The sequence below is a fragment of the Sapajus apella genome, unplaced genomic scaffold (genome assembly GCF_009761245.1).
Source record: "Sapajus apella isolate SASKATOON/1434 unplaced genomic scaffold, GSC_monkey_1.0 scaffold46, whole genome shotgun sequence".
NCBI lineage: Eukaryota > Metazoa > Chordata > Mammalia > Primates > Cebidae > Sapajus > Sapajus apella.
In genome coordinates, this window is record NW_022436986.1 from 18,881,511 (window position 1) to 18,894,137 (window position 12,627).

Genomic DNA, 12,627 nt, shown 5'->3' on the forward strand with positions numbered 1-12,627 from the left:
AAATACTTTATATCTTAAAGTAGTGGACATGCCTGTGTGACTTGAAAGGTTTCTTCATTTTAAAAATATGTCCACTAAATTTTTGATTTTTTTTTTGTTATTGGAGATAATTTACAGACCATGAAATTCACCATTTTAAAGTATATATTTGAGAGTATATTCACAGGATTGTGCAACCATCATTGCTATCTAATTTTAGAATATTTTGTCACCCCAAAAAGAAATTTGGTCTTTATTAATCTATCTCTCCCTGTTCCCCCTCCCTGTAGCCCCGGCAACCAAGTCTGCTTTCTGTCTCTCAGGATTTGCCTGTTCTAATATTTCATATAAATGGAATTATATAGCATGTGGTTTTTCTCATCTGGCTTCTTTCACTTGGAATAATGTCCTCAAGATTAATTGCTCACATTTTCTGATATATACTTTTGTTTTTTTTTGAGACAGAATCTCGCTTTGTTGCCCAGGCTGGAGTGCAGTGGTGCAATCTTGGCTCACTGTAACCTCCACCTCCTGCCGTCGAGTAATTCTCTGCCTCAGCCACCTGAGTAGCTGGGATTATAGGCATCTGCCACCACGCCCAGCTAATTTTTGTATTTTTAGTAAAGATGGGGTGTCACCATTTTGGCCAGGCTGGTCTTGAACTCCTGACCTTGTGATCCACCTGCCTTGGCCTCCCAGACTGCTGGGATTACAGGTGTGAGCCACTGGCGCCTGGCCTCTGATACATACTTTTAAACATATTTAGGAGCTTTCTTTTTACTCCTTAATTTTATTTAAGAGATTTTAATGGAATGGCTGATATGAGTGATATCAGTAAATATATTGGTAGTTTTGGACATGAGTATCTTCAACAATGGTTATATGTAGAATAAGTTAATATAATATATTGTTTTGATAAATTTCCTATTGTTAAATCATTCTTGCTTTCCTGGATACATTTGACTTGATCCTGGTATATATTTTTTTCTTTTCAAAATTTATTTTAGTGTACTATTAGCTATTAATTTATTAATGATGTTTACACTTGTATTCAATTTTCTTTTTTGTCCATTTTTGATATTAGATATAGTCATCGTAAAATGATTTTGAAAGGTTTCTTCATTTTAAAATAATGTCTTAGAATATTTGAATCAAGTAGGACTTACTCTTTGAAGGTTCATGAGTGCCCACTGTAAAAACACTTGGGACCCGGCTTAACTCTTAGTGGATATTCTCTGACAACAGTTTTGTGGTTATTTATCTGATTAGGCTTTTTTTTTTTTTTTTTTAACCTCTACTTAATTTCGCTTTGATCACATAGTTTTTCCTGGAAACCATCTAGCTCATACAGATATCCAAATTTGTTGGCACCGTTATACGTAGCACAACCTTATAATTTATAATCATGTATAGACACAAGATCTAAATTGTTTATTGCATGTTCCCTTTTTCCATTTTCATCTTTATTTTTTATTTTTACTGAGACAACATCTTGCTCTGTCACCCAGGCTGGAGTATAGTAGTACAATCTCTGCTCACTGCAATCTCTGCCTCCCAGGTTCAGGCAATTCTCATGCCTCAGCCTCCCAAAGTGTTGGGATTACAGGTGTGAGGCCACTGTGCCTGGCCATTTTCCTCTTTCTATATTGGTCAGGTTTCCTAAGTTTAGTTGACCTTACTTATCTTTTAGAAGAATTAAATTTTGCTTTTGTTTATAACTTTTGCTCTTTTCTGTTTAAATTTATGCTTTACTTTTTATTTTAAATTCTCTTTCCACTTTCTTTAAGCTTTTTTTTTTTTTTTTTTTTTTTTTTTGATGGGGGACCACAGAGTAAGTCTGGCCTAAAGGTTCTGTTTTATGGACTATGTCTTTTTCAAATGCATGTCTACTCTTGCTTTTTTGTATTTTGGTTTTCTTGGGTCTGAGTGATGAGCTCACGTCATTTTGACTTGTTTTTATGGTTTACTTGCCTCTGATGAGATAATAATGCAGGGCTGCTATTTGTCCCTCATCAGAACAAGTGAGTTATTGGATCCCCTGTGTTTCTACCTGATGTGTTAGGATTGTCTTAGATCTATGGATTACTAGTTATCTGTCAGATGGGAAAGAAGCCTGGCTTCCTCTGTGTTTTAGCGGAGATTGCAGTGAGCCAGGATTTCAGTAGAGCCCAGTCCCTCCAGCATTTGCCTTCTGGCCTGCTTTGGGCTTGTTGGACACACTCCAGGGCAGCCAACCCAGATGCTTTCATATTCCTATGAGCTGCTTCTTGCACCTCTACCCATCCTGGGGGTAGAGGTGGAGGGCCATACGGAGGGGTACCTCTGCTGTTGGCCCATACTTGGTGTATTGGCCTGTGCTTGGCATCCCCTTGGTCACAGTCACAGAAACCAACACCTTGGTGGTCCTTGTTTGCTCCACTGCCAAACCTTCCGTGTCCTCTACTCCCCACTGACAATCGTATTTTCAAATTAGGGGTGCACGTGAAGGGGGTTCAGGACATTTTCTACTTACTAGATAACCTTGATGACCTGAAGTAGCTTCAGTGACATGGGCTAAAGATTCCTCTTAGTTCTTTGATCAATTGTGGCCCAGTTAGAGCCAGTAGACAGATAATCTTCAAGACCTTTGGCAGTTGGATGGCACCCTTTCCTAGTTTCCACTATTGACATGACTCCAGTCACTGTTTTTCTTGTTCTTTTTATCTCCACTGTTTTTTCTTTTTTTCATTCTCTAGGTTAAATTAGTATCTGGAGTGTAGAAAAAGGGAGAAAGCAGAGGCTTGTTTTCAACTCACTGAGTTTATCTAATTTTTAAGTGAGTGCGTCACATTCTGTCTTATTAATGCAAACATGATCGCTTCCTGGTTATTGAGCCTTTGGGATTGTTCTAGGTTTCACTCTCTGTTCTCTGTGTCATGAACATCTTTGAAAAGAACATTTTTGAGATTGTCCTTTTGAGTTTATTCTCCTAAGTGGGCTTAACTTAAATTTTACAACAAAATCAACAATCAAGAGTATTCAGTTTGTATAGGACACAATCATTCTTGTTTTTTTGAGATGGAGTCTCACTCTTGTTGCCCAGGCTGGAATGCAGTGGCACCATCTCAGCTTACTGCAACCTCCACCTCCTGGGTTTGAGTGAATCTCTTGCCTCAGCCTCTCGAGTAGATGGGATTACAGGTGTGCACCACCATGCCCAGCGAATTATTATCTTTTTAGTAGAGACCGGGTTTCACCATTTGGTCAGGCTGGTCTTGAACTCCTGACCTCGTGATCTGCCTGCCTCAGCCTCCCAAAATGCTGCGATTACAGGCATGAGCCACTGCACCTGGCTGACACATTCAATCTTTAAGCATCTGCCGTGTGCCTGACATAAGGGAGGTAAATTGAGACAAGTAACATGCAGTCTTTGTGTTCAGAGAGCCATCATTTTACCCTTAACGTAAAGATGCCTTGAGAGGCTTTGTCAGGCTCCTCTGAAACTAGATCATCCACTTGCCCACATTCCTCCAATAGAATCATAAAGAGAAATTAGATTGTTTTAGCATGACTTGCTTTTATTAAAACTATATGGCTTCTAATATATACCCACTCTGTTTTCATACATCATATGTTTAATTAATATAGAATTTTGCCAGCGATTTATGTTAATTTAATATTCTGTCTTGTGACTTGCTGACCATAATAGTGTATCTTAAAATTGAAATTCTTTGAAGCAGAGGAATTTATAAAGCAACCTCACTCTGCATCTGTCTTCCTAGGATAAAGTGAAAGGGGGAAGGAGGAAGAAATGCTTTTACAATGGAAACCTACATAGTGAAAATTGGTATTTTGCAACAATGGGGAGTTTCATTTATTAATCAACTATGTAGTCGTAACTCTTCACAAAGGCTATTCTGGATAGCCTTTGTTACAATAAAATCATTAAGAAAATATATTTGAGGCCCCAACTGTGGGTCTCAATGCAGTTTTTATTTTTAGCAGCATTTATTATGTGTCTGCTATGAACCTAGCCTCATAGTTTATAAGAGGATGCGAGAATACTTACAGACAAGCACGTGTGTGTGTGTGTGTGTGTGTAGTGATATAGCACCAATCATGTACCAGACACTATTCAACTGCTTCCATAGACTAACTCACTTGACCCCACTATACACATTTTATACATGAGGACACCAGGGCTCAGAGAGAGTAAGAAGCTTGCTTAAGTTGCATTGGTAGTAATTAGTGATACAGGATTCAGAACTGGGCAGTCTGGCTCGGGTTAGTCTCAGTTGCTTGTCATTCCACAGACATGTATTGAGTACTTTCGATTGGCAAGGGATTAAATTGGGTCATTTCTAAGATTAATTCATTCATGAAGTACTTATTGAGTACCTACCATGGGCCAGGGGTAGCATGGTCTCTGCTCCTAGGGAATTCATAGATTAGTGGGGAGTCAGACTGTCAATAAATATGTAATACATTTTCAAACACTGGTAAGTCCTGTAAAGAAAATAAAGAAGGGGAAAGAGAGGGATGGAGGAATGTAGTGTTATTTTAGATTTGATGAGTTGAGGGGGCCTCTCTGAGTAGGTGTCATTTGAGCAGAAACCTGTCTGAGAAGAGGAGGCAACCATGGGGGGAGTTGGAGGGAGAGGAGTGCTCTAGGTAGTGGGAGCAGCAGGCACAAAGGTCCTGAGGTCAGAATGAGCCTGCATGGTGTGCGGCCAGTTACGGAAGACTGGTGTATCTAGAGCTGGGGAGAGTGTTGGTGGTGAAGTCAGAGAACATGTTAAGGGCCAGGTCGTTTTGGCCCTTGCAGGTTATGGGAGGGGGTTTGGTTTTTCTTCTGAATGTCAGGAGATAGCTTTGAGATTTTTGGGTAAGGGAGTGATGTGTTTTGATTTATGATTATTATTTTTTTAGAGACAGGGTCTTGCCCTGTTGCCTAGGCTGGGGTATAGTGGCACAGTCACAGCTCATTGCAGCCTCAGTCTCCCAGGCTCAAGAGATCCTCCCACCTCAGCCTCCCTAGGAGCTGGGACCACCAGCAGGTGCCACTACGCCTGGCTAATTTTTAAAATTTTTGTAGAGACACAGTCTCTCCATGTTGCCGAAGCTGGTTTCGAGCTCCTGGACTCAAGCAATCCTCCCGCCTCAGCCTCCCAAAGTGCTGTGATAGCAGGCATAGACCACCCGGCTTGGCCTGATTTAAAGTTTTAAAGGAGCACTCTGGCTGTAGCGTAAGGAACTGACTATGGGGTAGCAAAAACAAAGCAGGAGGCTTTCGTGTTGAGCCAAGGGATTCCCTCTCCTGGAGGGAACTGTTGGTCATGAAGGTGACAGAAGTTGGTCATAAACGTGCGGCCACCACCTGATACCTGCTCTTGAGCTCAGATCTCTGTCGCAAACCCCACTGCTGGAGCATGCTGATGAGGGGCAGCCTGTGTCATTCAGTTTCATCTTACCCTCTGCCCAGGCCTCCTGAGATGCACATGCTTTCCCTCCACCTTCATTGCTTATGGGGACCATGTCTTGAAGGGAGTCATTTTGGGATAAACTTGTATTAAGACCCTAAGGAAAAAAATGTTAACTTTCCCTGACTGGCTTTAAAAACAGAAGCTTCATATGTACTTTAAAGGATTTATGGCCAGAGATTAGACATGAGAGACAACTTAGGGGTGGAAAAAGACACACAAAAGGGATTCAGCTTGGGAAGAAACCCTGGCCTAGGAACCAGACACCTGGGTTCAACCTTTTGCACAGCAGATGCTAGTGTCTGTACATCTGGGTGAGTTACTTCACCTTTTTCAGTCTGCTTCCACATCAGTAGAGATGATACCTGTCCTGCCAACCTCAGGAGGCTGTCGTGGGGTGTGGTGAAATAAGACTGGGAAGCACTGTAAATGGCTGTGCCATGGCCGTCTGTCTGATGTGGCAGCATCACTGCTTAGGAGATCACAGACCCCGGTAGCCCATTGGCTGTTCTCATATCTCAAGTAACATTCCAAAGAACACCCTGGGATGAGGACTGTGGGGGTTTCCCCTGATTGCGTAGTCCTAGGAGGGAAGAATCTGGAGTATGTGACAAGATCTGATTGACTGACTCTTTGCTCCCTTCCCCCTAACAACTGATTTGAGAACTAATTCATACTCTCTGGCCAAGACATTTCAGATTTTTATATGGGCTGTTCCTGGGAAGTTATTGGCTAGAGTTCCCAGGGCAAATGTTAGGGGAGTTGGCTTGGAGTCACTACTTGACCTGGGGAGAAAGATGGATAATCACACACTCTCTAAATACCGTGTCTCACACACACACGCATGTGTGCCTGCACATGAGCAAGGCACAGTTGCAGTCTTTGGGGACTCACAGTGTTTGTGGATAAGTTTGATGTATAAAAAATAAATGATTAAAACTATGAAATGCTTCAGTGGAATTGTCTTCAAAGTATTGAGAAGGGAGTAATTCTACCAGGGAGTGGGTCAGGGAAAGCGTTAAATTTAGGAGAAGGCATTCGAGCATATTCCTGAAAGATATTTGGAGATTGCTGTGTACAACAGAGTAGGGCTTTTCCAGCAAAGATAAGGAAACAGCTGGGTGGTTCCCGGGAACTGGTCCCTTGGATGTGGAAAGAGGTGGTGATGAAGGAGTCTGCTGAGATCAGGCCAGCCTGGACTGTGGGAAACCACTGTCTGGGCTGATTTTGGCATCTCTGCCCTAAGATTTTGAATTCTTTGTCTTCTGTGCAGTGTTTAGCCATTGACAGAGCTGTTCTGAGGCCCAGTGTGCGAGTGTTGATAAAATGTAAGGTAGGACCCCTGCGATGCCTAGCATGGCATCTTGCCTGAGGTCAGTATTTAAATACTTACTGAAATGACCAATACATGATGTTTATCCTGGAGTTCCAGAGAAGATGTTGTCCCACAAATCCCCAGACACTGGGGTGTGGACACGGTGTGTCCTGTGGTACCAGTATAGTGAAGAGGCAATCCCATCAGTGGCTGCTGCTGTAGTTGGGCTCTGCAGTCATGTCCACACTGAGAGGGGCTGCTGAGGGTATGACGTCCCAGCTGATGAGCTTGTCCATCTGCCCTGTAGTCAGAAGCACAGTGGAAGAGAAGTGGATTCTCTCCCGTGAGTCTATTTCCATGAGTACCTTCTGTGAAAATGGTACCATTTTAGTAATTACAGTTGTTTTTTTTTTTTTTTTTTTTTTTGACATTGCATAAGTAAGTATGTGATTAAATGGTCTGTGGTCAGTGGAATGGGAGTTCAAGGTGCCTTTCCTATATTTCTTTCTTTCTTTTTTTTTTTTTAAGGCTAGTTAAGTGCAGTAGTGAGGAGGGGGAAAGCGTAGAACAAGGAGTTCAATCTGTAACTGACTGGACTATCAATTGAGATAACTCTCGACCTTCAGACCAGCCGAAGGTGCCGTTTCTGTGTACTTTGAGTTACCCCTCAAGTTGGGTGACGCTGCCTGTGACTCCAGGCCATGCTGCTTTCCTCCGCCTCGTACCATCCTTCTTCCCGGATGTCTCATCATCAGCTAGAGCTCATGGATGTGACTGCTAGGTTAACCTTCAGTTTCTTGTATGTTCTCTTACCTGGGGGCTAGGTCATAATTCACCTGCAGAGCTCCAAGAGGAGAGAATATGGGGAAGGCACCCTCCACTACCCCCTTGTGATCTGATGGCCCACAGGTCACCAAGGCCCTTTCCATGGAGTCATGTCACTTTCTTGCCATAGTCCTTAGTCTCTGTCTCCCAGTTACTCCAAGGTGACATTCAGAGGTCTTCACATCTGCTGCTAGGCAGGGCTCTGTCATGTTACCAAACCTTCAAACCAGAAAAGGTAACTGGGCCTTCTCAGTTTCACAGCCATTTTTTGAATATCGTAGGGACATAATTTCTTCATTGGCTTCCTACTAAGATCTGAAGAGCAAGGCCTGCCTTTCCTGGCATTTGCCCACCTCACCACCCTCCTACCCACTACTCTCTTTTAAAAGTGTTGTGGAAATTTCTAAGCATATACAAGAGAAGAGAATTGTATAATGAACCTGCAAGTGCCAGCGTCAGCAGTGATCAGCTTGGGCATCTTATATCATTTATATCCCACCTACTCATCCTTAATTATTTCGAAGCAAATGCCAGACATTTTATTCATAAGTATTTTAGCATATAATTTTAAAAGACGAAGATTTTGTAAAATCATACTTCCATTATCATACCCAATAATGCCTTAATATCAGTCTTCAAATTTTCCTAAATATCTCAAAATCTTTATATTTTTGTATCTCGTTTTAATTGAATTGGTTGTTCTCTTAAGTTTCTTTACATCTGTAGGTGCTTGCTCTCTCTTTTATTCTTGCAATTTATTGAGGAAGCCAGATCTTTGGTTCTCTTTAGTTTCACATAGTGTAGATTAGCTGATTGTATCCTCACAGGATTGTTTAACATGTTTCATGCTCTTCTGTATTTTCTACAAATTGGTGTCGTATCTAGAGGCTTGTTTGGGATTCAGATTCCTTTTTGGCAAGCATACTTCATAGGTGGTGGTGTGAACTTCTTTTGGGAAACATATAATGTTTGCTTGTCTGTGTGTTGGCTGATTGAGTTTTTAAATGTGTTAAGTATTTAAGAGGGTTCCTTAATTTTTTTTTTTTTTTTTTTTTTTTTTTTTTTTTTTTTTGAGACAGAGTCTTGCTCTGTCACCCAGGCTGGAGTGCAGTGGCACAATCCTGGCTCACTGCAACCTCTGCCTCCTGGGTTCAAGCAATTCTCCTGCCTCAGCCTCTTGAGTACTTGGGATTACAGGTGCGCCACCATGCCCAGGTAATATACGTATTTTTTTTTTTTTAGTAGAGACAAGGTTTCATTATGTTGGCCAGGCTGGTCTTGAACTCTTGACCTTAAGTGATCTGCCTGCCTTGGCATCCCAAAGAACTAGGATTACAGGCGTGAGCCACTGTGCCGGGCTGGGTTCCTTAATGTTTACCTGGGTCCAGGTGGTGGTCTTGAGAAAGTGGGAAAGAGTATGCTCACAGAGATCTTTCCTTGTTGAGGTTTGGTGATGGTGGGGCTATTTCGTTCTCTGCCCTTGAACTACTTGCTTATGTTGGTTTCTCCAGCACTTCCAAAAAAGATGAATTGGCATGAAATTGATCCAGAGCTTGTTTCTCTTGGTCATAAAAGGTACGTTTGCTCAGGAAACACTGAGTAAGGAGAGGCTCAGGTGTTTTGAAAGTTATTTTTGGATTTTAGAAATGTTTCTTGGTTTGGCTAAACCAGCTGCTTTTGCTGATACTCTCCAGTATGTTTTCATTGAATTTTAAGGTAACTCTTTTCTTCTTTTAGGATCTCATTTTGCCCAATGGCGGTACTCCAGCAGGTACTTCAAGTCCAGCTTCTTCATCTTCCCTTCTCAACAGACTTCAGCTTGATGATGACATTGATGGTGAGACCAGAGATCTCTTCGTTGTAGTCGATGATCCCAAGAAGCATGTGTGTACAATGGAGACCTACATCACGTATAGGATCACCACCAAAGTAGGTCCCTGTGTTACAGAATGCCCATGTGGAGTGGTCTCGGGATTGGGGTGTACCTCAGTGAATTTTGCCTTTGCTCCCTGCCTCATTGTACACCTCTGTTCACCTTGATTACAGTTGTGGGTGTGGGTTTTTGAGAGAATAGATGTAATTCAGATTAACAGGATTATATATAGCAGTTTTTTAAAATCTTAGAATGAGGAAGAAATCATACGAAGATTTTTCAAATAAACAATGCCTACACTTGCACTTATTTTTTACCATGATGCTGTTTAACATGTTAATGGTCTGAAGACAAGGCTGTTCAAATGCTTTGCTTTATTACCTTAAGGCTTTGACACTCTAGTCCTAATTCAGATTCCTGATGACCAGGGCTGGGCAAAGTACAGAGCTCTTTTCGCTTGAGCTAAAATGAGCTTAGTGCTGACAGTCAATGTCGGCAAATAATTACCTACCCAATTCTAAGGTACGATTATCTTCTCTCTCCAGTTGTGGGGAGCCAGTTTAGGCCTTCTGAGGGCAGGCAGCTTCTGACTCTTTTCTCTGCAGGCTCCAAGAAAGTAACATCGTAACGGCAGCTAGTTATTGGACAGTTACCCTGCACTGTGTTTTTTTGCAGTTGAAACCCTTTTATTTTTATGTCGTATAAGTAATGTATGTTCATTGTAGAAAACATAGAAATTGCAAGTAAGCTAAAACGGTAAAAGAATGCCTGTAAGCTCACCAGCCAGAAATAATCATTGGTGACTTTCTATACTACTTTTCTTCATCTGGTTACAAAAATGAGTATTTTGCATACCCCCAGTTCGCTTAATACATTGTGAACATCTTTCTATGCTAGGAAATGCCAGTAAGCATGCTTTTATGCTATTGTTTATAAGACTGCAATAGTGTTCCACTGTATGAATGTACCCTCATTTATTTTGTGCTAAATGCTTTACATATATTATCAGTTGATCTTCACCCTCAAGGAAATATAAATGCTGTTATCTTACAAATGGGAAAACAGAGAGACAGAGATGTTAAGAAAATTGCTCACAGACATGCAACCCTTGGGTGTTGGAGCTGGAACTAGAGTCCAGGTCTGTCTGATTCCAGAGATAGTAAATATTAATAATCATGCCCAAAATACATTATTTTTTTTCCTTTTTTTTTTTTTTTTTTTTTTGAGACAGAGTCTTGCTTTGTTGCCCAGGCTGGAGTGCAGTGGTGGGATTTCAGCTGACTGCAAACTCTGCCGCCCAGTTTCAGGCGATTCTCCTGCCTCAGCCTCCTGAGTAGCTGGGATTACTGCACTACGTCTGGCTAATTTTTATTTTTTTAGTAGAGACGGGGTTTCACCATGTTGGACAGGCCGGTTTCGAACTCCTGACCTCAGGTGATCCACCTGCCTCGGTCACCCAAAGTGCTGGGATTACAGGTGTGAGCCACCACGCTCAGCCCAAAAGACGTGATTTTCAAGAGAGGGATGGTTCCTATACCCAGCACCATGGTCCAATAGCATGGCCTGCGTGCTTGAAACTGACAATACAGAAATAGACTTGAGGGTGAGGAAATAGAGGCGAGCCTTCAACTCCTGTTAGAGGTTATTCTTCTCTTGTCTTTAGCCTCATACCAGCGGTGTGGGGAAAAAAAAGTCACAAAACCACAACTAATTCCTCTTTTCAAATGCCTCAGTGGTCAACAGAGTATAAATGCTGCTCAGAGGCTGAATTACGTACAATGCAGAGTGGACATTAGATTGATGACAAAGTTATTGCTGACTGTGGTTTGAGCAGTTTCATCGGTGTAGTGCTGCAGAACCCAAGTGGGTTAGAGTGAGTGAGAGGTAAGAGAGAGAAGACAAGAGTGTTAGAAGTTTGGCAATGAAAGTCAGCATAGAGAGCAGTGATCAGAAGGGGGCATGGGCTTGAGGGAGAGAGAGGGAGGCTTTTTTTTTTTTTTCTGCTGTTGTTTTTAAGGATGAAACAGACTCGTTTAAGTGCCAAGTGCCCAGTGGTATTGGTAGAGGAGGAGATATTAGGTTGAAGATTGGAGAGTAGGGTGGAAGCTCCTGGGAAGGTGGAGGAAGCTGGAATTGCCACTGATGGGGCGGTGTACTTTTTCCGTTGTTTGTGGAGAAGGAAGGGAAGTTTGTTTTGTGGCAGGAAGTTAAGGGGTTCTTTGCTTATATCTGCAGTTTTCTCTCTGAATAGATGATGATGTCTTAGGGTTGGGGTGGGGTGAAGTGGGGATTAGAAATTTTCAAAACTTTTATGGGCCTTTTGAGAAATGATGTGGACAGTGTGGGAGTGAGTTGATAAAGGGAATATTAAAAGGGTGCCTGGCAGTGTTTGAGGGTCTGGTTGTAGAATGTATTGTGTCTGTCCATGTATTTGCCTGATTTTGTTTTTCCTCCAGCAGTGTGCTCACACGCCCAGGTCTGGTAGAGCAAGCGGGTTTTTGTGAGTTAGGTGAATGGGCAGTGGGGAGGGAGCATTTAGATATTGCTGTAAGTAAGGGATTGAAGTTCTGGGCCACGGAACAGATGCTGAGGAAGGAAGGAAGTAAAGACATGAGTGGACAGAAGGCCAAGGAACTTTGGATCCCAAGAGGCTGAGAAACCAGGGATGTTCTGAAGGGGAAGAGCCTGAAATATAGGGGATGCCATTTAGAGGGAGATGGGTGGGTTTCTGCCTGGTTACGGTCTGGGGAGAAGCCGTGGAATAGAAGGAAACATTGCTTGCTGAGAGGCTGGTGTTGTGTGTGTGAATCACTTGGATCTTGAGGGCACCTAGACTGTGGAAGGGCTTGGGAAGGGAAGCCTAAGAACCGGCTGCTGGAATCCTCAGGGCATCAAGAGAAATGGAGAGCTGTCAGAGGACAACGGCTGTGCGGAGGGGTAGAGGGTGTGTGTCGCTGGATGGCACGAGCCTCAGAAGGGTTTTCACAGGATGGTGGAGGAGTGGTGGTCAGGGGCTGTGTGAAACGAGGAGCATGTCAGCAGCAGCTCTTGGCCTTGCAGTCTGGGTGAGGCCTGTGGAATGTGAGCAGCTCACAGCGGGACCAACGGCAGGGAGGCCGCATTCTCAGGGAGAGCCAGGTTTCAGAATTTGAATGGGCAGAAGAACAACAGGACTT

At 42.6% G+C, this 12,627-nt stretch overlaps 1 protein-coding gene across 1 annotated transcript in view; it reads left to right on the forward strand.

Annotated features, from left to right (window-relative positions):
* The window catches only part of SNX30 (sorting nexin family member 30), a 120,089-nt gene that overhangs the window by 45,074 nt on the left and 62,388 nt on the right, over positions 1 to 12,627 (forward strand). The window contains exon 2 of the mRNA XM_032240377.1: positions 9,316 to 9,507. Within this exon, the coding sequence (XP_032096268.1) occupies positions 9,316 to 9,507 (192 nt within the window). The remainder of the gene's footprint in view (positions 1 to 9,315; positions 9,508 to 12,627) is intronic.